General features: G+C 33.2%; 3 protein-coding genes across 4 annotated transcripts; 2 read left to right on the plus strand and 1 right to left on the minus strand.

Annotated features, from left to right (window-relative positions):
- Nucleotides 1-337: 337 nt before the first annotated feature.
- On the plus strand, nt 338-4,742 carry LOC145072080 (chloride channel protein CLC-c-like). The gene is made up of 8 exons (XM_079018448.1): nt 338-643; nt 735-943; nt 1,403-1,603; nt 1,709-1,886; nt 2,010-2,272; nt 2,569-2,838; nt 2,934-4,062; nt 4,321-4,742. Exons 2-8 carry the CDS (start codon nt 753-755, stop codon nt 4,408-4,410), a joined length of 2,322 nt encoding a protein of 773 aa, XP_078874574.1. The 5' UTR covers nt 338-643; nt 735-752; the 3' UTR covers nt 4,411-4,742.
- A 3,218-nt stretch (nt 4,743-7,960) lies between these two features.
- On the plus strand, nt 7,961-19,143 carry ADL6 (dynamin-like protein 6). Its single transcript, XM_079020410.1, has 22 exons — nt 7,961-8,369; nt 9,787-9,837; nt 9,962-10,082; nt 10,211-10,300; nt 10,920-10,981; nt 11,108-11,222; nt 12,070-12,412; nt 13,670-13,817; nt 14,717-14,818; nt 14,903-15,022; nt 15,105-15,188; nt 15,259-15,386; nt 15,620-15,704; nt 15,832-15,949; nt 16,213-16,289; nt 16,569-16,625; nt 17,343-17,484; nt 17,577-17,728; nt 17,935-18,048; nt 18,147-18,214; nt 18,417-18,589; nt 18,734-19,143. Exons 1-22 carry the CDS (start codon nt 8,223-8,225, stop codon nt 18,958-18,960), a joined length of 2,724 nt encoding a protein of 907 aa, XP_078876536.1. The 5' UTR covers nt 7,961-8,222; the 3' UTR covers nt 18,961-19,143.
- A 4,320-nt stretch (nt 19,144-23,463) lies between these two features.
- Nucleotides 23,464-25,279, minus strand: LOC145075129 (NAD(P)-binding Rossmann-fold superfamily protein). 2 transcript variants are annotated; one of them, XM_079021429.1, is made up of 5 exons: nt 24,944-25,279; nt 24,502-24,571; nt 24,224-24,405; nt 23,810-23,982; nt 23,464-23,677 (listed from the first exon to the last, which is right to left on the minus strand). In XM_079021429.1, the coding sequence occupies exons 1-5, from the start codon at nt 25,202-25,204 to the stop codon at nt 23,608-23,610; spliced, it is 756 nt and encodes a 251-aa protein (XP_078877555.1). In that variant the 5' UTR covers nt 25,205-25,279; the 3' UTR covers nt 23,464-23,607. The 2 variants fall into 2 exon arrangements, with proteins under 2 accessions (XP_078877555.1, XP_078877554.1); XM_079021428.1 differs by having other exon boundaries at nt 24,224-24,417; nt 24,944-25,276.
- Between the last annotated feature and the right edge of the window lie 572 nt (nt 25,280-25,851).

The raw sequence follows: 25,851 nt of genomic DNA on the forward strand, positions 1-25,851 counted from the left end.
AATGAAAATGGACACACACATTTTTTTTTTAATTTGAATATGTTAGATAAATGATTGGCTGAGAATGATTCCCCCATTCTTAATCTTTTTTATTTTCTCAATTGAACCTACCTTTATTTATATATATATATATATATATATATATATATATATATATATATATATATATATATATATATATATATATATATATATATATATATATAAATAAAAATTAAGACGATTTACTGTATCTGTGTTATTTTCGTAATTATCTTTTTTAAAATGGACTAATGCCGTTTAGTGCGGATAACAACAGAGAATCGATCATTCACGTCTCTTATAAAATTCGTGTGCTAATTAGCTGCTCATCAAAGTCTCAAATCAATTAATCATCTCTCTCCCTCTCCTCTCCCCTCCCTATCTTACTTCCTCTCTCTAGAAATATCTGTCTTTTAAATTATTTTGTTTGGTTCATGATTCAAAAGATTGACGAATCACAGCGTTTTGCTTCACATGCTGGCTAACATACAAGAACTTTCGAAGATCGAAGTTGCAGAGGAGAAAGAAGAATGCATCATTAAGAAAGTTTAAAGATTCTGTTTAATTTATATGAATCTTAAGCGGTCAAAAGAGGGATAGGTTCATTAAAGAGTGTAATTATGTAAGTATATGCTTATTTAATTTCGGTGTGTATTAATTTTCTTCTGATTTCAAGTGATTTGAAGTTTAAACTACTGTTTTTGCTTGAATAGTGCTGATTTCGGAGATTCATGGAGAATAATGTTGAGAATAATGTTGATATCGAAAGTGAAGGAGGAGAGAAGTTGGAGACAAATGGATCGATTTTTGAGGATAGGGATATGATACGAGAGCCATTGCTTTTGAAGAGCAGAGTCAATACGACATCGCAGATTGCCATCGTTGGTGCTAACGTTTGTCCAATCGAGTCTCTTGATTACGAGTAATTCTTTACTCTCACTGTTCGTATTACTGATTTTTATTCATAACCAAGTCCTATACATTTTATGGATTGTGATCCTTCGTATACGTGTGTGGATATGGTAATCCTTTCACCAAAAAAGGAAAAGAATATTAAAAAGCGATAACAAAGTAAAGCTACTTTTCAGAGTTGTAAGCTTTTTCCCTCATCGTTTTGTTTTGCTTTTTGGACTTTCGATTTCAGAAGTGAAGGATTGCTTTTGGGAAAAAGGCGATTATAAGTTATATGATTAGCATGTTCATTAGGTTGACCTTGAAATTCACCTTCTTTTTTAATTGATTGAACATGTTATGAAAAGAACATGAGTGAATTATAAATATAAACACTAAATCTCGTGATCTTAGTCAAATCAATCAAGATTTTTTTGAATAAGATAACTGTAACTGTTTAACCAATAAACTTGATCTACAATTTCTGCAGGATTGTGGAAAATGATCTGTTTAAGCAAGATTGGAGATCCAGGAAGAAGGTGCAGATATTTCAATATGTTGTGTTGAAGTGGACACTTGTACTTCTTATAGGAATAGCTACAGGGCTTGTTGCCTTTTTCAATAACATCGCAGTGGAGAACATTGCTGGTTTCAAGCTTCTTCTCACTGGCAATCTTATGCTTAAGCAAAAGTAAGCCTGAACTTTTGTCAACCTTTTGCTGTTATATTTTTATTAACTTTCTATAGTCTTTTTATAATTGATTCACTTATGAATTTGACTATATTGTAAATACAGTTATTATCAGGCATTTGCTGCATTAGCTGGTTGTAACGTGGTGCTTGCAACTTGTGCTGGTGTTCTTTGTGCCTATGTTGCCCCTGCAGCAGCTGGTTCTGGTATACCTGAGGTTAAAGCTTATCTCAATGGTGTTGATGCTCATTCTATTCTTGCTCCAAGCACCCTCTTTGTAAAGGTTTGTATCATATGCACAATAATATGGTTTCTCTCTCCCTCTCTTTCATTTTCTTTAGTTATAGAAAGAAAATTTTTCAAAGGTAGAATGATATAATAAGATTGTTTTGATATGTTTGATCAGATATTTGGATCAATCTTTGGAGTTGCTGCTGGATTTGTTGTGGGGAAAGAAGGGCCCATGGTTCACACTGGGGCTTGCATAGCCAACTTATTAGGTCAAGGAGGTTCACGAAAGTACCATTTAACATGGAAATGGCTCAGATACTTCAAAAATGATAGAGACCGAAGGGATTTAATCACCTGTGGTGCTGCTGCGGGTGTAGCTGCTGCTTTCCGGGCCCCAGTTGGTGGTGTCCTCTTTGCCCTTGAAGAAGCCGCCTCATGGTATTAAATCATTTTTGGTTGTTTCTTTTATTTTCTATTAAGTCCTTTACCCCTAAAGTAGCTGAATGAGTAATGATATATGTCTGAATAAACCGTTTGAATGAGACTAAATGACCAATTTACCCTTATTTTCCAAAAAACAGATTTCACAATAGTCATTCTATATATAGATTAAGTAAAAAAGAAACAACCATGTATACCTGTTTACATCCATTAAGCTCATTAAGTAAAAAAGAAAGTACCCTTTATTTTTTTGCTTATGGAATATTTAAATCTTATTTATAATTATCTTGTAGGTGGAGGAGTGCTCTTCTATGGAGAACTTTTTTCACTACTGCTGTAGTAGCTGTGGTTTTGAAGTCTTTAATAGAATACTGTAAAAACGAAGAGTGTGGATTATTCGGTGATGGAGGTCTCATCATGTTCAATATCAATAATTCGGTTCCTGCTTACAACACTATCGATCTTTTAGCCATTATTCTACTTGGAGTCATCGGGGGCATTTTCGGAAGTATCTACAATTATCTGGTCGACAAGGTCTTGCGTACTTATAGCATCATCAACGAGTAACTCCCTTATCATTTTCTTTTCTTTTTAATTAATATAAGTAATATCATACATTTTTATGATCTTGATACTTGATTCATGATGTAAATTGCAGGAAAGGTCCGGCTTTCAGGGTGCTTTTGGTAATTATCATTTCAATTTTGACTTCTTGTTGTGCATTTGGTATCCCATGGCTTGCAAAATGCATCCCGTGTCCCCCTAATGTAGGCGAAGAATGTCCGACAAAAGGACGAACCGGAAGCTACAAAAGCTTCCAATGTCCCGCGGGTCACTACAATGATCTCGCTTCATTACTACTCACAACAAACGATGATGCCATTCGTAATCTCTTTAGTTCTCTTAATACAAACGAATTCCGCCTCACAAGCCTTCTACTCTTCTTCGTTGCAATGTACTTCCTCGGAATCATAACCTACGGAATCGCGATTCCGTCCGGTCTCTTCATTCCGGTCATCCTCGCCGGAGCTTCATACGGCCGCCTCGTCGGCCGCCTCCTCTCCCCCATTGCGAACCTCGACGTTGGCCTCTTCGCTTTGCTCGGTGCCGCTTCGTTCTTAGGCGGGACCATGAGAATGACTGTCTCGTTATGTGTGATCCTTCTAGAACTCACCAACAATCTGCTAATGCTTCCGTTAATGATGCTCGTGCTTCTCATTTCAAAAACCGTAGCCGACTGTTTCAACAAAGGCGTATACGACCAAATCGTGATAATGAAAGGCTTACCGTTTCTCGAAGCTCACGCGGAACCCTACATGCGGCATTTAGTCGCGGGAGACGTTGTTTCCGGCCCGTTAATCACGTTTTCCGGGGTTGAAAAGGTTGAAAACGTAGTCCATTCGTTAAGGATGACGTCACATAACGGTTTCCCGGTTATCGATGAACCGCCGTTGACCGATGCACCGGAGTTGTGCGGGCTTGTGTTGCGGTCTCATTTGCTTGTTTTGCTTAGCGGGAAGTTGTTTACGAAACATAGGCGGTTGAGTGGGGCCGAGACGTTGAAAAGGTATCATGCGTTTGATTTTGCAAAAGCGGGGTCCGGGAAAGGGCTTAAGCTTGAGGATTTGGAGATTAGTCCGGAAGAAATGGAGATGTATGTTGATTTGCATCCGATTACAAATACATCTCCGTATACGGTTGTGGAGACTATGTCTTTGGCTAAAGCTGCGGTTGCTTTTAGAGAACTCGGGCTTCGACATTTGTGTGTAGTGCCAAAAACTCCCGGGGTAAGCTTTCTTATTTTTTTTAAGCGTAAATTACATTTTTTGTCCCTTGAGTATGTTTCGTTTTGGATCAAAATTGCAAAGATAAACTAAACTCAGGAACCAAAAAATAGTCATTTTACTTGTAATGAGACCAAAAACATTACAAGAACGTCAAATAAAGATCGGAATTGTAAGAGAGCATTTTTTAGGATCAAATTTGCAAAAATCAGCTTTACTTTGGGACTAATAATAATAAATACGGTGTGATGATGTTTGCAGAGGCCACCGATAGTTGGTATCTTGACACGACATGATTTCATGCCGGAGCACATTTTGGGACTCTACCCACACATCGACCCACACAAATAGATGAAAAGGGCAATATAGTCAAATCATGAGCTACCCTACCACCATACAAAGGTGATATTGTGGATTATGAATTTCAGCAAATGCTGAGGTTAAAAATGTATTTATGGTCCGAGGATGTTGTGATTCTTTAGTGGAGTGCAAAAATAAGCATGTTTGGCAGTTTCTTTGTTCGTTTGTATTTTATTTTCTTTTGTGAAAGTGTTTTTGAGGGAGGAAAGGAAAGGAGAAGTGTAAAGTATTCTTTGAGGTTGTATTTGCTGTAATATTATGAAATGAACAGAAACTTGATCTTATTTATATGTTAATATGTTATGCAAAGTGTCTTCTTGTAAGTTGTAACTTTCATATGTTGGGTTTTTTATTTGGCCTTTTTCTAATATTTTGTAATGATTAAACTTTGACATATATGCTACAAAACCAATAGTTATATAGAAAGTACTTTCGAACCTTCCACTTCTATTCAAACATTTGGTTTCTTTGTTATGTGTTTAATTGACCCAGTCAAAAGTTGAATCAGAATGACAAGTTGGGAAAGTTATTTCAAAAAAAGAATTAAATAGTTGTTTTCCTTTGATGATTTACCAAAAAATTAACCCGAATTTTATCATGTTTAGTAAAATACAGCACGACCAAATTGAAATGCTAAATGGCCAAACCATTAAGCCATATTTTGAAGCCATATTTTGATATTTTGGGGGTGTTTGACAAAAAAAGCTTATTACTTATTAGTTTATAGCTTATTGATTTATAAGCTAATAAGTTAGAATGTGTTAACTTATGAAAAAATGATTTATTCTTATAGCACTGTACACCCGCTAACAAGCTAATAAATTGTTTTGCCAAACACCTTATTCATTCACTTTACGACTACATGCTTTTTGAAATCTCGCTCAACCACAATCCCAAACTCCGATATGGTTTCAAAATCCGTAGCATACAAATAAGAGTTCTAGATCTATATTTGTAATATATAAGAATTATTTGTTATATTTGTAAAACAAAGTTCCTTAAGATCATGACGTCACAACCCACAGTTTGTCCATCTGGTAGGATTGTAAATTTCTTTTATCTATTTTTTTTTTTTTTATTATTTTAACATATGTTCAAATTTATTAAATAATAATAATACTAAAAATCTTATTTTTCAATTCTTATATACAAAGTCCAATATCCATATATTTCATAAAATTAGCATTAAAAAAGCATTTGTGTTTTGAACCAATATTGCATCATGCATGCTAAACAATCTAAAATGCAAACATCGAAGGAGTCTCACTGTTGGAAGGCTTGAAAACACTCTATGTGTTTGTGTGGATGAGTTTTAAATTCACATTCCTTCATCCAACATAGGGTATCATGATCATTGTTGGTAGTTTGCAATCAAATAAAGAAGGCAAACACGACAATAGTTTGTACGGAGGCTATTGTTATAAGTCCACATACATATAAAGTGAGTATGAATGGACAATGTGGTGCATGGAGGCCCCCACAACTTTAGATGGATGCAAATAAGAAGAATGAGAGTTTCATCGTGACTATGTAGGTACCAATACTATATAGATCCTGAAACGAGTAAATAATTCTTAGTTCATCAAAAACTTATATAGAGGTGTTCGGGCTACTAACATTGTACGTGAGTTGTCGTCAACTAAGAAGTAGATATTCATTTTGAGAGCACCTATATTAACTAATAGTGAGATTGTGATGAAGTTTCATGTTAAAAGTATGTTTATGCCCCAACTAAACTTAAAACCATTGAAATAATACTAATATAAACAAATCTTAAAGTATAACGCCAAAAATGAGAATTATTGAACATATGAGGAAAATGTACATTGGGTCAAGATTTTAAGCGGCATACAATATGTGTTAACCATGAAATACAATTTTAAATCTATAATACTGATCAACTTGTTTTTAAATCTAATGCATCGGATCTTATCAGAACTTTGTAGTTAAACATTCTGTTCCAAAGAAAGCTTGTGTGGAAATGATCAAATTGTATGTAATGGGTAAAAAAATCCAAAGTACATTGATATTCTATAAATTTTGGGACAAAGGTAGATTAAATGATGTTATTGGTTAAGGTAATAACAAAAAGGTTATTTCTTGCAAATGTAAGAACACATTGACCCTTCTATGTTTTTACTATTAAACAATAACCATTTTTGTAATTTTCTTTTACACTATTATATATGAGCATTTTGTATTATTTTACTATTATATATGGATCATTTCTATAATTTTTACACTTCATGCTATTACACAAAGACTATTTTTATGTAATTATGCAAATTAAAAACATAAGGTTCATTGTCGTAATATTTGCATTTGGTCGACACATTGGACTATTTGTAGTCTTACTATTATACAAGGAACGATTTCTATATTTTGTTTTACACTATTACACAAAAGACTAATTTATGTAAATTTACTATCAGATAGGAAGCATTTTTGTAAATTTTAGTTTTTGGATAGTTTTTTACTTTTATTATTACACAAGGATCACTTTCATAATTTTGAGAATTAATATATATATATATATATATATATATATATATATATATATATATAGTTATAGTTATAGTTATAGTTATAGTTATAGTTATAGTTATAAAGTAATATTAAGATCATCTCTAACCTATTTTGATTTTAACTTCACATTTTACTCCAAAAAGTACTAAGGTATTTTATTTAACTTATAAAGATTGTCAAAAAGACCTTTCAAGTTATTAGTTTTTTTTTTATATATTAATTTTCATATGAATTTGATACATAAATAATAAATTTTAAATTTTATAAGGGACTCAAAATCTTAAACAGATAAGTATCATTTCATCACCATTATTGAACGATATTCTTCTTAGCTAGGATAGAAAGAGAAAGCTTTAAAGAATCGTGTTTAGTCTTCGATCTTTGCCTAGTCATGGAACCAACAATATATAACACTATATAGAGGTGAAGAAACTGATATATATATGCCTATGTCTGACATATGCAAGAGGTCAAACAGCTACACTGTCATCAGTAGAGGTTAGATCCTTGTATGTCACCACTCTTTTCGTCATCGTATGTTCTGATTTTTACATTATTAGCTCATGGCACTCTTTCATAGGGCGATGAAACGTAGTCACACACAATATCACCGATTTATGTTCCAACTTGGCTATCAGAGTGTACCAGAGCAACACTGCATTGAACCCTAATACGTCAAACAGATGTTTAAATATCATTTAAATCATTATTAGTCAATTAAAACAAACTAGAAATTGATGATATAATTTCATGTTTGAACTTGGAGTAGAAATAAGATGGTCGGAGATAATTTAAATCCATCATAAAATAAAAAATTAAAGTTAGAATAAAATTGAATGTATATAATTCCAATGAAGTTAATACCTACATTTTTTTAGAAAGAAAAGGTAAGAAATGAAAATTAGCAAAATCCGGTGCCAAAAAGTGGAATGAAACTCGAACTAATTTGTAATTTTGATGGTACAAAACCGCAATCAAAAAGGGCAGATCGTGTCCTTCCTCTGTTTTTACCAATTTGCATCCTCCTCTCTCTCATCCTTCTTCACAACCTCTTCTCCTTTTTCAAATCTCAACTGAAACCCTAGAAAAATCATCACTGATTGTTGGATCTATCATTCTTCTCGATCGACTATCTAGGGTTTTGCACACTTTTTTTACCAACTTTTTCTTCCCACCATCTCCAGATTCTTTGTTGGACTGCTTTATCTACTCGGTTCTACTTTTACTTGGCTTCGATCTCTTCCAGAATTTAGCTTGTTAGACCTGACAGATCAAAAATGGAAGCGATCGAAGAATTGGTTCAGCTGTCGGATTCGATGCGGCAGGCGGCGGCTTTACTTAATGATGAAGATGTTGACGAAAATTCTTCGTCGTCCTCAAGGCGTGGTTCCACATTTCTAAACGTTGTTGCTCTTGGCAATACGGTAAGTTCATTTTGTAGGAGAATTATGATTGAATCCCTGCAAAACCCAAGGTTTTTCTCTTTTGAGTTTTGAACAGTCGGTAGTTGTTTAATTGTGTGAATCGATTCACGGCCTGGATCTGCGATCTGATTGCGTTAAGATCCCCAATTCTATCCATGTTAGGTTGATGTAATTGGAAATCATTTCTGAACCCTGGCTCCTCCCAGTTGGGTTTGGCATGTTGGTCGGTAGACGGTAGTTATTACAGATTTTTTTTTTACCAGCTGCCTACTTTAGTATATAGTCTGGATTTGCACTATACTTTAACGATTTAGGCTCGCTTGGAACAATTTGTTTGTTGCTCCCCAGTTGGCCATCATTTTTGTTCAAATTTATGTAGCACGAGAAACCAATTAGGAGCAGCTTTTGTGTATTCCAACTGTTGAGGCTATCTTCCCCATTGGTACATGTCCACATATCCATTGAAGTTGATTTTGGGTTATGATGGAGTATACATTAGATAACGCAAGACACTTGTATTCATGAAAGTGGATGCATTATAGGCGCAGGTGTTCACTAAACTATCTTAGATATTCTGTTTTCATGAACCTTAATGGGAAGGTTTGTTTTGGAGGCTAATGCCTAATCTTTTAAGCTTAAACAATCTGCAAGGAATTTTGGAAATGGAAAAGCCTGATTATATATGGTCACTCATTTGACAAACTCGCTATGTAGTTTCTTATTGTTGGTTCTTTAGTCTGATAGTGAACTTATGAATCAAGTGGAGATCAAAATAGACTTCTGATTGGTTGAAGAATTTATTCCAGCATACCTGATTTAATACATGCATCATGATCCATGTTTGTGGTGTGATTGTGTTGATCAGTTTTCTTTAGTGTCTTCGGTGTGCTTGCCATCATCATCATCATCCCTTTTTGTCCCATTTTTGTCCGTGTTCTTTATGAAGGTGTTGAGCAAATGGAAAATAAGAGTGGCAAGAACCATGCCATGTAAATTGAAAAATACATAAAAGATATTAGGTGTTTTCAATGGTGTTGATGTTTCAATTTAGAATGTATTTGTCAAACCTCTCATTCAAATCAATTAAAATTCAAACATCAATAAGATTTTATCTGGAATATATCGTACTGGACGTTAAATTACCTGTACACGTATTGCATTATAGTACATAAATGGTCAAATTATTTCTTCTCCCAGATTCTTGGAAATCTGTAATTAAACAAATTGTTCTTGTTTCAACAAAAGAATCATATGCATCTTCTATTGAAGAACCCTAACTCTTGGTCTGGATTCACACTAAAAATATCTGAAGTAATTGAAGGATTCCTTTTGAATCATATAAAGTGGAATGCCATTTTCATATACGATTCAACTCTAATCCTGACTAGTTTCTAATCATTGACTAAACTTTGTTCAGGGTGCAGGTAAATCAGCAGTGTTGAACAGTTTGATCGGACATCCTGCTTTAGTAAGAACTTTCTTCTTCTTTTTTTTATGTACTTTCTAATATTTGTATTATCTCAAACGTTATTATTTAAAACTTGAATTGTATCATGTCAACAATTACTTTCTAATCTTTACTTGTTATACAGCCAACTGGTGAAGGTGGTGCAACTCGTGCACCTATATGCATCGACTTAAAGAGAGATGAAAACTTAAGCAACAAGTCAATTGTACTGCAGATCGATAGTAAATCCCAACCAGTGTCTGCAAGTGAGCCCTAATTTCAAATCCTTTTTTATTGCTTTAAGGAGCTTCATAAGAATTGTATCTCCTATAAGTTCATGAATTGGTATTCCTTTTACACTAATTTTAAATCCTCTCTTTTTGTCCCATTGTAGGTGCTCTGCGCCATTCTTTACAGGATAGACTTAGTAAGATATCAAGCAAGAGTCGTGATGAAATATATTTGAAGCTTAAAACGAGTACAGGTTAGTTTGAAAATGTTTTTTTTTCTATCTAAAGTGAACAAAATTATAACTTATAAAGACTAATATTTTGATTTGTTAAGTACTCTGACATTGTTTGCATTTATTTGCTACTTAGCCTTGTGATTGAGTTATGGAAATAGATCTTTGGTGGACATATCTAATGGTGTAGTAACCCTCTAAATGTAGGAATTCTAGTGATATAAAATTGTAAATTTAAACAAATGTATCTTGACATAGATGATATGACTGATCATGGTAAGTTCTTTCATTGCTAATTACTTGATGATATGGTGTTACCTATTAAATAGAGGAACACTGTGCATTCTAAAAATCAGTCTATTTTTTCAACCCATTTATTTGTTGAATTTGCAGTTCATATCCTCATCATATTTGGAGTACTTAATATAATCTGTTCATTGTATATGTCATATTTTGACAACTTTATATTTTATATAATTTGTAACCATATTGAACAGCTATAATAGGTCTTGTTTTCCATCTCATTTACAATACATATTCATCTTCAGCTTTTTCTTTGAGCTAAAAAGTACCATTAAAAAATATTTTTGTATGTTCTCTTTTCTGTGATATCCCCTAACAGTATCTTATTGATTTGTAGCTCCTCCTCTGAAGTTGATTGATTTGCCTGGTGTTGAGAAAGGGAATCTTGATGATTCATTGGTGCGTTGCTGTCAATTTTTTATTTTTTTCTTTCAGACTTTTAGTATTTTATTAATCTCTTGCAATTATCATGTTTTTTGTAGTACTTTTTTTTGAATCAGATCTAATACCTTAGTATTCTTGCAGAGCGAATATGCTCAGCACAATGATGCGATTCTATTGGTTGTAATACCTGCTGCCCAGGCACCTGAAGTTGCATCTGCTAAAGCCCTCAGAATCGCAAAGGAATATGATGGAGAATGTGAGTTCTTACTCTCCTAATGTCATTTCATATATACTTTTGCCACATCAGCTTATTTGTCACCTTCCTTAGGGCATTCACAATGCTTAACCCATTCAAAGAATTTTTACTTTTGCCACATCAGCTTTCAACTAACTTTAGTTAACTAAAACCTATTGTCACAAACCTTTTCCAATGCATACACCCTTTCAATTTTTTTTAAAGTTAGTATTTTATCCTCATCTATCTGAAATGTTGGTACAACTCTTTCATTTAATTTGTTGTTTTATGCACACATCATATTTTTGAAAACAAAAATCACTTCATGCTTCCATTTAAATAAAAAAAACATTACATGCATGATATTTGAAAATGTAGGTCTAAATATAATATGATTGGGAGGGTATAGTTAAAATAGATTAATTTTTACTTTGTATTAGTGTATATCTGATCAAATGTTTGTTCTTATTTTTTATGTGTAATAAAATAGATTAATTGGTCAAAAAATTGATAGAGGTTTTGTATTTTTGATGGAAATGTTTATTTAATTTGTAATTTTGTATATATGGTAAATTAGATTAATTAGTCAAAAAATAATAACAATCTCGTATATTTAGTAAAATGTTCATTTTCATTTTGCATACCTAATAAAATAGATTAATTAATCAAACAAACTATGAAGCACGAAAATTTTAATATAGTGAAGGAGGTAAAGTGAAAATAAATAAATAAATGCAATAAGCGGTCAATCTGCAGTAAGCTGTTGATTTCTTTTTATAAAAGAATCAATAGAGCTTTATAAAAGCCTTTCTAAGTGGTAAAAAAACCCGTTTAGAGGGAAAATGATTTTTTGTTTGTTTGATATAAGGTACAAGAACGATTGGTGTTATTAGCAAAGTAGACCAAGCATCTGCAGATCCGAAAGTTCTTGCTGCAGCTCAAGCACTTTTATTGGGTCAAGGGCCAAGAAGTGCAGCTGATATTCCATGGGTTGCTCTCATTGGTCAATCAGTTTCCATTGCTTCAGCACAATCCGGAAGTGTGGGTTCTGATAACTCATTAGAAACTGCTTGGAGGGCTGAAAGTGAAAGTTTGAAATCTATTTTGACTGGAGCCCCTCAGAGCAAGCTTGGTAGAATAGCTTTGGTTGAGACATTAGCTCATCAAATCCGTAGCCGTATGAAGATCAGGCTTCCAAATCTTTTAACAGGGTAAGATATTCTTTTAGAAAGGATCCCCATCTTATCTTGTTTTTACCCTGTCTAGTCCAAAATTGAAGTCTTTTTTCTGTTTTGGTTCTTATTTCAAGGTTTCGTATCGATTTTGATTGTAGTTCAAGTCTCCAGGGACAAAAATAGATATGAAAGCTTGAAATAAGGACAACAATTGAAAAAAGTATTCAACTTTGCACTACAAATGGTAAAAATCAGAAAACACAGGGGCCACTTTTGTAATTTTCTATTACAGTTCTGTCGGTTCTCTATTAGATCAAGAACTTAAATGCAATGTGTGTACTTTTTAACATACGACACCAAAAGAAAATTGGGTTATCGTCTTATCGAGTAGTATGCTACTAAAATAATAAACAAAGATTTGTATGTATTTTCTAATTACTGGTTTCTACCATGGGATAATCGGGATCATGTGGGTTTGGAATGGAATTGAATGACAGATGAATGGAATGGAATGGATGGGATGATGGAATAAGCCAGGAAATGGGATGAGTCATTACATTCCATGATCTTGTTTGTTTGATCCATAGGATTGGAATGAGTTTTCTTATAAATACAATCATTTAGTTGTACGTAGATACAATTAATAGTTGTAACTCTATTTTATACATCATTTAAATATAATTAATGAATTTTTTATTTATAACAATACAAAGTTTGAACAGAATAAAAGCTCATTAAAAGTAAAACCCAGTAAGATTTTGGTACAATTTTTTTTTTCTAGTTAACTTTAGAAAACAAAAAATGTAATGATCTAAAATCTTAAAACTTTTAAGAAAAGGAAGTTCCCTTAAATAAAAGTAAAACCCAGTAAGATTATAGTACAATTTTTTTTTTCCTAGTTAACTTTAGAAAACAAATATGTAATGTCACTGAAATTACATAAATAAAAATGGTTGTAATGAAGTTTTTCATTCCAGCCCATGATGGAATGAAAGGAATTACATTCTTTCAAGAATGGTCCATTTCATTCAATCGGACAATACAAACAACTTTTTTTTTTCTTGGTTTCAACTTTCAATGGAATGAACCATTCCATTCCTTCCAAACTTCCAGCACTCCATCTTACAAAACACTAGCTTCGTTTCTAGATATTACATTGATATCTTTCTTGTTGCTTTTGATAATTTGATACGAACATAATAATTAGCAACAATTTCTTTTCTAACTTAGATACTGAGCTCTGTGCTTTTGTATTAGGCCTTTAAGTGAATTTCTTTCTTAAAACACGTGCAGGCTTCAGAGTAAATCTCAAATTGTGCAAGATGAATTGGTAAGGCTTGGAGAATCAATGGTTAGTAGCTCTGAAGGTACACGAGCTTTGGCTTTGGAACTTTGTCGTGAATTTGAAGACAAGTTTCTTCAACACATTATGACTGGAGAGGTAATAAATGATTTATTTATAATCAAGATCTTGGAGTATACTTAAATTAAATTATTCAAATCAAAACTTGAATCGAGCAAGGATTGGAATGGTTCATTCCATTGTAATTAAAAAACTCTGTTTGTTTTGCCTAGCGGAATGGAATGAACAATTCTTGAAAGAATTTGATTCCTTCCATTTTGTTAATTTTCATTCCTTAGTCTGTGGAGTTGAATGAAAATTTGCAATATAACCCAATTTTGTTCATGCAACTTTTTAGTGACACATCTTTTGGGAATTTTCATTAATTTAATTAAATAGCAATTTAACATTTTTTGAAAATAACTAAACGATTTTAATATATGTATACCATATTTTGGTTTTAATATGCTTTTATTATATTTACTTTTCGTAAATAAATATATTTTAATTACAATTTAAATAATGTATGGGCCAGGGTTAAAATTTTACATTGTATTTACATATAACTAGGGTGATATTACCCCCGCAATGCGGGGGTCGTAGTCTGTAAATTTTCTATTAGCAGGGATCATCTTGTAATTTTTTTAAACACATGGACTGTTTCTGTAATAAAATCTGCACATGTACCTTTTCTATAAATTACAGAGACAATTTTTGTAATTTATTTTCTACACAGGGACCAAACCTGCCAACTTACAGAAGTCTTAAACACATGGACCATTTCTGTAAAAACAAATCTACACAATTACAGTGACAGTTTTTATAATTTATTTTCTACACAAGGACCAAACCTGTCAATATACATAAATGTTGTGGCGAAAGTTTGAAAGACAAAAGTATACTGTTCATTTGTGAATTGTAGTTTTAGATATAGTAAGAATATTAATAAAAGTAAATATGATAAATCAGCTAATTTGTGTGTATATAAAATTTTTCAGGGTAGTGGTTGGAAAGTGGTGGCAAGTTTTGAGGGTAACTTTCCTAACAGGATCAAGCAACTTCCTCTAGACAAACATTTTGATATAAATAATGTCAAGAGGGTATGAAATATAGTTTGTTAATTTTTTAATTCATTAATTTATCTCTTATTCCTCTATGATGACAACGGAATTGGTTTGTATCAGATTGTGTTGGAGGCAGATGGTTATCAACCTTATCTTATATCTCCTGAAAAAGGACTGCGATCTTTAATAAAAATAGTATTAGAGCTTGCCAAAGAGCCATCACGTCTTTGTGTTGATGAGGTAATAACAATTTTTACCCTTTTTTCTTTTCTCATAATTACATGATTTTATGCCACTATGTAATCTGTTTCAATGATTACAGGTTCATCGTGTGCTTGTGGATATAGTTTCTGCATCAGCAAATGCCACACCTGGGCTTGGAAGATATCCTCCTTTTAAGAGAGAGGTGCTTAGAATTTTCTTACTTTTGACATTTACTTTTTTTAAAGTAATTTATTTATATATTGTTTAATTAGGTCATTGCAATTGCTACTACTGCTTTGGAGGGTTTTAAGAACGATGCAAAGAAGATGGTGGTTGCACTTGTTGACATGGAGAGGGTTTTTGTTCCACCTCAGCATTTCATTCGTTTGGTCCAGAGAAGGTATGCTCAACATTTTTCATAATCTTTTTATTTTATTATTTTTTGTATTATAGCATCTTACTTCTATGACTTTCCGTTACAACTTTGTATTTTCAGTTTTTTTTATTAAGACATTGTACTCTCACTTTTATGTTTTGTGCAAAGGATTATTTTATTATATTTATGAATGAAAATGATATCTATTTTTTTTTTCTTATGTTGAATATAATTTCTTTTTTTCAATTTCTTAACAGGATGGATAGACAGCGACGAGAAGAAGAGATCAAGAACAGATCTTCCAAGAAGGCTGTGGATGCTGAACAGTCCTTACTAAATAGGGTAAGCATTTTTGGATCCTTAATTTTCACAAAATGTTTTTTCTGGCAATTCACATGGGGACATCTTTTTCTATTGTGGGTTTTTGTGTGCTTATTGGATCTGTCTATTTTTTTATGTTTTTATTTAGGCAAGTAGTCCTCAAACAGGAGGCAACTTAAAATCAATGAAGGATGGCAAGCAAGACAAGGATGCACAAGAGGGGCCCGCCTTAAAGACTGCAGGACCTGAGGGGGAGATAACTGCAGGTTTGTTGTATTTGAAGCTACTTTAACCATAGCTTCAGTTTATTCCATTTTTTTATATATATGACAAATAATATCTATCCTAATAATGTTTGGGTGTGTTTTTTTTGTTTCATCATAATGAAATTGAGATAAAGATGTTTAAATTTGACAACAAAAAATCTAATATTTTTTCTTTTTCTATGAATGTGTGGCTTTGGTTTTCTTTGAAAAGTTATTGGACATGTCACTGTTATATCTGTAACTTTTGTGCTCTCTGTGGACAGGATATTTGTTGAAGAAAAGTGCAAAATCTAATGGATGGAGTAGAAAGTGGTTTGTTTTAAATGAGAAAACTGGGAAGGTTAGTAATATGATATGGGAATTTTAGTAGAAATTTATAGTGTACCAAAGATTATATGTTTTTTTTTAATTGTTAAATCACTCGTTGAAATTTTAAAATTCCTCTAATATTCGACTGGGACTTTTTGAAAATTTGAAGGACGTGAACTACTTCCAAATTATAAATTCTTGTTTTGGGATGTTACTTATATATTTTATACTTTAATCAAACTATGATTTGTAGTTGGTTTCAAGATGCTTTCTATTGGATATGGTTTAATCTTTAGACCTTTTTTTGCAGCTTGGATACACTAAAAAACAAGAAGAGAGAAATTTCCGTGGGGTGATTACTTTGGAGGTATGTATTAGCATTCATAATCCGAGAATTAATATTTATATTTTAAATGGTTTTATAATCTTTATTCCACATCGAGTCCATACCAAAAAAAAAAAAGATCAAATATGAAGACACTTTGAAATTTGAATATCAGTGGTTTCGAACGTAATAACCCTTAATTTTTTTTGCTTGTTATATAATTATATTTCAAAACTTGCTTAGATTTTAGGGCTATCAAGAAATAGCAATGCACTTTCATTTTTATTTGCGTGTTATAGCATCCTACTTCCATTTCTATCCATTATGCATTCTACTTTCATTTGTTTTCTTATTAAGGCATTCTAGTTTAAAATTTTTTACCTGTTTATACTTGAAACTTTTTTTTCTTACCAACACTTCACACTTAAAAAAAACAGAAGCCTATTATGGCAACAAAAATTGTTTTGTATTTAAATAACTTTGATATTCTTGGGTAGATTTTCACAATACAACGATGTAATAGGAAGATATGCAAAATAAGATGCTATAAATAATAAACAATTCCATGAAAGTGTATTGTTATTTCTTCCATTTAACCCTCGATTTATAGAACTGTCTCTCCGGATTATTTAACAGATAACTGTGGCTTGTTAAGTAATGATATTACATTTGGCATGACTTATGAGCAAATATAACACGGTTGAATTTCACATTATGTTAAATTCCGAAAATGTCCTCGTTCAACCTGTGATATTTCAGGAATGCAATATAGAAGAAATGGAAGAGGAAGAACCCCCAGCCCCATCCAAGAAGGATAAAAAATCAAAGGTGGTGGAAGAAAAGGCACCCAGCCTAGCATTCAAGATAACAAGCAAGGTTGCATACAAGACTGTTTTAAAAGGTGATCCATTCCACAATTGTTTTTTTATTTTAAAAATTAAAAAAAGGATTCTACTTATGCTAACCTCAAGTTTAAATGATTCCACATCACAGCTCACAGTGCTGTTGTGTTAAAGGCTGAGAATGTTGCAGAAAAAGTTGAGTGGTTAAACAAATTAAGAGTTGTTGTTGGAGCCAAAGGTGGTCAAGTGATTATGAAAGCTGATGGCCCTCCCATTCGCCATAGTCAATCAGAGGGTTCTCTTGTGAGTTAGAATTTTATCAACAAATAGCAATGTATTTGTTTATTAATGCATCGTTTTTTCATTTGTACTTTTGAAAAATCTACCAATTATAGCTGGGTAGATTTTGCAAAGTACAATGTCTTAATGAGAAAAAAATTGGAACTACAAAACAGAAATGAAAGTTGGTTGCTATCTATTTATTTAACTGAGTAGTTGTTAAATTTTAGGATTCAATGGTGAGAAAACCAGCAGATCCAGAGGAAGAACTTCGTTGGATGGCTCAGGAAGTACGTGGTTATGTTGAAGCTGTTTTGAACAGCCTTGCAGCAAATGTCCCAAAGGTAATCAATCAATCAATCATCCTCTACATCTACTTCCATAGTCTCTCTCATTTGTCTCGCAATAAGTTCATTTTTTTTTTTTTTTGGTTTTTGTGCAGGCAGTTGTTCTTTGCCAAGTAGAAAAAGCCAAAGAAGACATGCTCAATAAGCTCTACAGTTCCATAAGGTTAGCTCCTCTATTTGCAACAAGTTATATTATAGTGTGTTTGACCACCATTTGACTCATGTCAATGGGACAAATATTACCCCGCCCAAACTGGTGGACAGATGTCAGTTGAGTTAAAAAGTAGAATTTTTTGTCATTGACATTATTGACATGTGTATAAAAGAATAAAAAGATGATTGAAATTTTTGTTGGTTAATAATAGCTCGCAGACTACACCAAGGATAGAAGAGCTTCTTCAAGAAGATGGAAACGTGAAGCGCAAAAGGGAGAAAATTCAAAAGCAATCCTCTCTCCTCTCCAAACTCACCAGACAACTCAGCATTCATGACAACCGAGCTGCTGCAGCCTCCAACATGTCAAACGGTAGTCCTGCAGGTAATAACCAAACAGATATATATATATATATATATATATATATATATATATATATATATATATATATATATATATATATATATATAGTTATTTATTTGTGTAGTGTCATTTTCTCAAATATTTTTTTGAACATGATTTATTCAGAGAGTCCAAGAACCAGTGGGCCATCGACAGGTGATGACTGGAGATCTGCTTTTGATTCTGCTGCCAATGGGCCCACTGACCTGTCCAGGTTCGGGTCCAATGGTCACAGTCGCAGGAACAGTGACCCAAGCCAGAACGGTGATGTTGACTCTGGGTCCAACTCCGGGAGCCGCCGCACCCCGAACCGGTTGCCACCAGCGCCACCTGGCTCCGGTTATAGGTTTTAGCTTTTGAATATTAGTTAAAAAAAAATGAAATGGAAATTGAAATTGAAATTGGAGGCAATTGTTGTTTTGGTATTGGTATGTCTTGTAGAGTTGGTACACGTGTTTTGTAGATATATGACTGACAGACAGACAGATGTTTTGTACTTTGGTTTATCATGTATTAGTTTCTGGATTGAGGTGTCATATGTGTGTGTGTGTGTGTTTGTTTTTGTTTTTGTATACATAAACATAAACGTAAGACAGGCCTGGCCTCATACATGTAATGCTCATAATTTTGAGAAACCGATATCGGATTCTGTCACTGTCACGTAGCTGTTCTTTTGGAATTATTATTATTATTATTTATTTGTTTATTTTTAATGCTGAGAAATGTTTGTTATGCTTGAATTTTAATTACACTAGGCTTAACGTAAATTATAACATTTCCAACACATTTAGGGGCTGTTTGTTTAGCCTCTTAAGTTGGCTCTGAATCGTTTTTATTCAGATTCAGAGCGTTTGGTTGAAGCCTTTTTAATCTCTTATTCCGTAAAAAGAAAAAAAAACGCCCTTAATCGGTCAGATTTGGTGAGGGATTAGGATGAAAACATTCCGTTGATACCCTTTGCCCTAAAAGAAAAAATGTCGGCTTTTTTTTTTCTTTACCCCTCCTCCAATGAGCTACTGTGTTTGATTTTTCCCTTCATCGACCTCCGACATCACCTCTACACCTCCATCCTCCGGCTTCGTCTTCTCCGGCTTCCTTGCCTCCTCCTTCACGCTGGTAAGTGATACTCGATTTCTTTATGCTCGATTTTGGTGTTGGGTTTTATCTATGTTCTTGTTCTCTCCATCAACCTTCAACCACCAACTGTCAGTTTTATGTATGTTTTTTTGTTGCGTCTTTGATGGATTGTTGTGATGTTGGATTGTGTTTTTTTTGTTTGAATATCGGGGTTGTTTGTGTTTGATCTTTATTCTTGCTTGATTTTGCTGCTCAATATGCATTGAACTGAGGTATTATGTTGTTGAAATGTCCGAAAATTTGATGAAAACAAATTAGGGATAATAATAATAGATGTTGTTGAAATCTTATATCTTCTTGCTGTGATTTTTCTTCTCTATGTTGTTGAAATATGATATATGCTATTTTCTTGTTTAATTTTTTATGTTATGTTGTTGGTCTACTTGTGTGGTAGTCAACAAACTTGTTATTAGGGGAAGAGAAAAGGATGAATGCTATCAAAATGTTATTGAAATTTGTAATTTTGATATGATATTCACGTTTGTATGAGCCGGTTGGGAGGGTATAACATATAATTCACGAGTTCTAAAAGAAGTATTTAATCCAACTTCCGGTTTTCCAATTCCTCCACCAGGTTTGTAATCTTTTTTTTTTTTAACTTTATTAAATACTTTATCTATTTTTCATATGACAATTGAAAAATACACATTACAGATGAATATTACATTTGTGATGCCACATCCACCAACACTCGTGGAGTTATGACTCCCTACCGCAATACGAGGTATTGTTAGCCAATTTCCAAAGGCATCGTGCATTAACTAAGGAGGACAAGTTCAACCATGCTCACACACAACTCAGAAATGTTACTGAGCGTGCTTATGGAGTTTTGAAGGCCAGATTCTCAATCCTAAAGTAAATGACTCCTTATCCTTTTCCAATACATAGAGACATAGTGCTTGCTTGTTTTGCAGACCATATATTTATAAGGAAGTGTAATATTTGTGATTAATTATTTATGGACTTTGAAGAAGACACTGTTTATTGCTGAAGTAGAAGGTGGAGAAAGTGATGACCAAAACGTACACGACATTCAGAGGGGTAACCAAGACACTGAATATATGACTAATTTGTGTAACCAGATTACGAATCAATTACTTTAAAGTTGTATGTTTAGGATTACACTTAATTTGGATGTTGTATGATGTTTAATTTGGGTGTTGTATGAATTTTAATTTGGATTTTGTTCTATGTTTAATTTTGATTTTATATAACGTTTTGTATTTTAGTTATAATTACTTACAAATTCAGTATTATTCAGCATAGTCATTCAGATGTCCAACTAAATAGTAACAAATAGTTCGGAGGGTTAAAATGATCATTTTCATCATTCAGAGACAGACATTTAAATGTTTAACCAAACATCAATTAATCATTCAGATACAGATTCATAAAGAGCCTCTATATCATCCAGGCCTCTACATCATCCAGATATGAATAATACAGATGCTAACAAACAACCCTTTAATTTTTTATTTTTAGAGTGTAATGTAAAATTTAGAGTGGGATTGGAGATGAACTACTCTATATTCTATTTCACTCCAAAGATAAGAGTAGAAAAATAAATTTTGGTTCTAGAAGCTCTTAGGCATTGTGTTTCTTTTTTTCTTTCCTTTCATAGTCTCACTTCCATCATCTCAACCCATGATAAGTAAAAACATTTCCTAAAATGATAAGTAAAATCTTAAAAATGAAATTCTACAACTGCCGACTATAAATCGTTCCAAGTTGACGTTTGCGAGCGAGCATTGCACTCCCGACCACTTCAGTCAAATGGTCATGTTGTTAAAGAAAAAACCACATATTTTCCTCTTGTTTTTCCTTATTAGCTTTCTTTTGCTCTTGTTTTTCTTTGAACGACGTCAAATCGTACCGCGATAGTGCCATTTTCTTTTGCTCGGTAGATTCTATAATATGCAATTTATCAGCTCAGTATGGTTTTTTGTCCTCCGCCTCTTCATTGTTTGTATAGGCGAGGCCAACGATTTCAATGACCAGTTCTGTTATTTTGGGAGTCTGTGAGGATGTGGATGTCGTTTGCTTCCATTTTCGTTGGCTCAGTTGTGGTGTTTCAACAACGATTAATTCTCTACGTTGAATTCAGATGAAAATTGTGCATCCGAAGAGGTTGTGTACGTGTTGGAGGCATGTTTTGGTCCGTTTGGACAGAGGAGGGGCATTCTCACGTATTAATTCGACAGTTAACCATTTCACATGTAATTTTATAATCTCCCATTCCCCTCGTGTGGAAGCCGCTCCTCCAACGTTTTTTCAGTGCCGCACACCGGGGGAATCATGTATCGGCTATAACGCCTTCGAGCCGGTCCAAACTGGCATGACACTCTTTTAAGAGTGGATAGATTTGTGGGGGAAGATGCGAAAGTTGGATGAGGTACCGCCGGTACCTTTGAGAACACCACTCCCCGACATATGGTACCACAAAAGATGGAAGTAAAAAAAGACATAAAAGCTAATATAACATCTAAATGACATGTGTGTCGAATGGTAGATCCCTCCACCCTTGTAAGTTGTAATCTTCATCTAAATTAAAATTGTTCTTTTTCTAATAATACTTTTAAAACTCAAGCATATGTCGAAGGTTTTTGGTACTGTAACACAACAAAGTTTGACGAATTTACATATTTAGTCACTAAAGTATTTTTTGTGTTTAATAGACCATTAAAGTTGAATTTTACCTATTAATTACACAATTATATGTCTTGCAACTGCCGGTTACTTGAGTGACTAAATGTGTAATTCGCCAAACTTTGTTGTGCTACAGTACAAAAAATGAACCCACGTATGTCAAACCACATCAGCATGTCACCCGTAAACTGGATACTTGAGTATTTCCTAACGTTAAAGATCAGTTTAGCACAAAAAATACTTGAGTGACTAAATGTATAAACCTTATATCCAATGGTGGACCTTTATTAAGTTTTTGTATTCTGTTCCATATTTGAGATCTGGTAAGGTGGTAAGCGTATGCAAAAAGACTCTTTCGCACCAAATTTTCAGTCTTAATATATCTATAGTATCATTATGATTATTAGTAAAATAATACACGAAGTTTTTAGAAAATACAAAACGATGGACAAAATGATATTTTTGTTTATGAAAGCATATAAACCCATTTACATCTTAGAAATATAATGTCATCTCAGCGATTAAACAAAAGCTTTTTTACTTTTGTCATATTATTAATTTTTATATTTTTATTTGGCAAAAACCTTTTATCAAACAACCTTTTCAATGGTAAACCTTTTAAAAAGCTTTTCTCAAAAGTTAATCAATTTATCTTTTTATCTATCTTAAATGTTCTATTAAATCCACTCATACAACTTATAATATTACCAACATATGTAGTATTCTCGGAGAAAAAAAAAACCTTACATGACATTTATTATTAAAATTGAAAGAAAAAACATTATTCAACATTATAATGAAAAAACGATAAAAGATTATGTAACTGCATAATTTCTATTTTGTTTATTAAATCAATTAATTAACTAAATACAAAGCCTAAAATAAATCTAATATCTAAATATAGTTGGTGTATATAATAAAGGGTTAGTAAATGTAAATATCAAATGTGACAGAGCCTAAAAGACAAATAAAAGGTTAGGGAACATTTCTCCAGTGGTAAGCTTTTTCAAATAGTAAAAAGCTTTAAAAAAACTACCATGGGAGATGATCTCATTTAAAAAACATAAAGAAAATTGAAGAGAAAAAACAAAAACTGGATATAGAGAAGAGCTAAATTAGAAGGATCTTAAACCAAAGTTAAAAAATTAATAATCTGGTCCTTAATAAAAGTAAAACAGCTATGCTTATCTATATTAATTTATAAAGTTGACATATATTTATACTGAAAGAGAAGCACCATTGTCAGCCACTGTAAGATTTAATATCATATCAGCTGCCTTTGGAGCCCTGTCATCAACAAATTACAACACAAATACAATCAATCACATAATTGAAAAAACAATTTTTTTTTCACACCAATGCAAGATATAGCAACATACTGTAATTTTCCAAAAAATAAATAAATAAATAAAAACTTACCATGAATCAGGTGCCTGATACATGCCAGATGAACTACCAAAGCAAGATTGAAGCATCTCAGTGTTTATTACCCCTGGATTAAGTGCAACAATTGCCATGCCAGCTGGCAGCTCTTTTGCCACTGACTTGGTCAACCCTTCAACCGCCCATTTTGAAGCACAATAAGGGGCCACCTGTTGCAAAAAGACGTAAATGCCCTTGTCATTATATATGTATAAAAAAAAATAAAAAAAAAACCGAATTGATGTATTGAGACACTAACTCTTTTCCTACAAACTCCTCTCATGTTAAAATTTATTGATGAATATTGTGAATCTTGCTTTTGGAATTCAAGGATAAAATGGTCATTTAGTCTGATTCATATGGTTTATTCAGTCTAGAAAAGAAACAGACTTTATGTATACAACATTTTACCTGTGCTGCAGCAGATCTTCCCCACCCAGACGACATATTAACAAGAATCCCTTGTTTTTTCTCAATCATAAGAGGAATGAAGTGGCGTAACATATTTGCTATTCCTTTCAGATTAGTATCTATCACAGCATTGAATTCCTCTTCTGGAACCTCCCATAGTCTGTTGTTTTTGTTAATGGTGCCTGCATTATTTACTGCAAATAAGCTTCTGTTAGCTAAAGATGGTAATCAGAATTCAATTGGAACAATGGCGGTTGACGATTTCAATATTTCATTACCAATTATATCAGGTACACCTTTCTTCTCCATCACAACTCGTGCAAGCTCTTGAACTCCGCTATTTGAGCACTGAAAAGAAACAGTGAAAGATAATCATCAACATCCGACCAAGTGATTTGAACTTACAGAAATTTAAGCATAGTTGATATCGTTTTTTTCCGGTTACTTCTCTAAATTTGAGTCCAATTTGTGAGATTTATTTATCCCAAAGTGAAAACCCAGTGTAAACCCTAGATTTCCCCTCAGCGTTACATGCATCCTTACTGAACTCTGGAAATGAACATTGATTTCACAGCATCTGTCCTAATTCCTCATGAAGAATTTCTAGGTTTAATTTGGAGCGTAAAAAGAGGAACTTCTGGACCTTAGACACTAATCAGTGTCCATGAGCACAGTGAAAATGCAAATTCGTATGAGTTGTATGTAACAGAGAAGACGAACCACATCAGCGTTCAAGAATAGGTGTTTTTCAGAGGAGGAGGAAGAAGAAGAAGGTCCAGAACAGAGCTCCGATTGGAGAGAATCGAGTTTCTCTTGAGAACGAGAGCAGCCAATGACGGAATGGCCTCTCTTCGCGATTTCTACGGCTAGGGCTTTGCCTAGACCTCTGCTGACGCCTGTTATCAGCACCGTCTTTTGGGCAGCGACTGCACCACCACCTGTTAATCCGCCGTTCATTACAGCGTTCAACGCCGCCGTCATCCCCGATTTTCCACACCGACTGGTTTTCTTACAACTAGAGGTGTTCGTTATTTGGTGTACAATAAAATATTGATTTTTCATGCGAATAGTAAAATCGATTTTGTTTAAAGATGTTATTAATTTTATTTTATATTATATTATACTACTAAACTCTTTAGAATATAGCCTTGAGTAAATTACTGAAATCGTCCCTGTGGTTTGGTTAAAATTGCACGTTTGGTCCCTAACTTTTTTTTGCATTCGGATCGTCCCTGTGGTTTGCTTTTGTTGTGTTTTTCGTCCATATGGTTTGGTAAAAGTTGCATGTTTGGTCCTTAACTTTATGTATGTAAGGGACGAAAAATGCAACAAAATCAAACCACAGGGATGAAAAAAGCAACAAAATCAAACCACATGGACGATCCGAGTGCAAAAAAAAAGTTAGGGACCAAACGTGTAATTTTGACCAAACCACATGGACGATTTCAGTAATTTACTCTATAGCATTACTTTTAGGGATAATGTCACTGTAGCACATGGAACTTTTAACATTTGGCTAATTTGGTCCTTAAAGTTTTTTTTTGGTACATTAGACCAGTAAACTCGTAATTGACCTTTTAATTACACCATTTTAGAAAGTTTCCCGGTTACAATGCTTATGTGGCACG

The sequence above is a fragment of the Lactuca serriola genome, chromosome 9, assembly GCF_051521515.1.
Source record: "Lactuca serriola cultivar US96UC23 chromosome 9, Lser_US96UC23_V15, whole genome shotgun sequence".
NCBI lineage: Eukaryota > Viridiplantae > Streptophyta > Magnoliopsida > Asterales > Asteraceae > Lactuca > Lactuca serriola.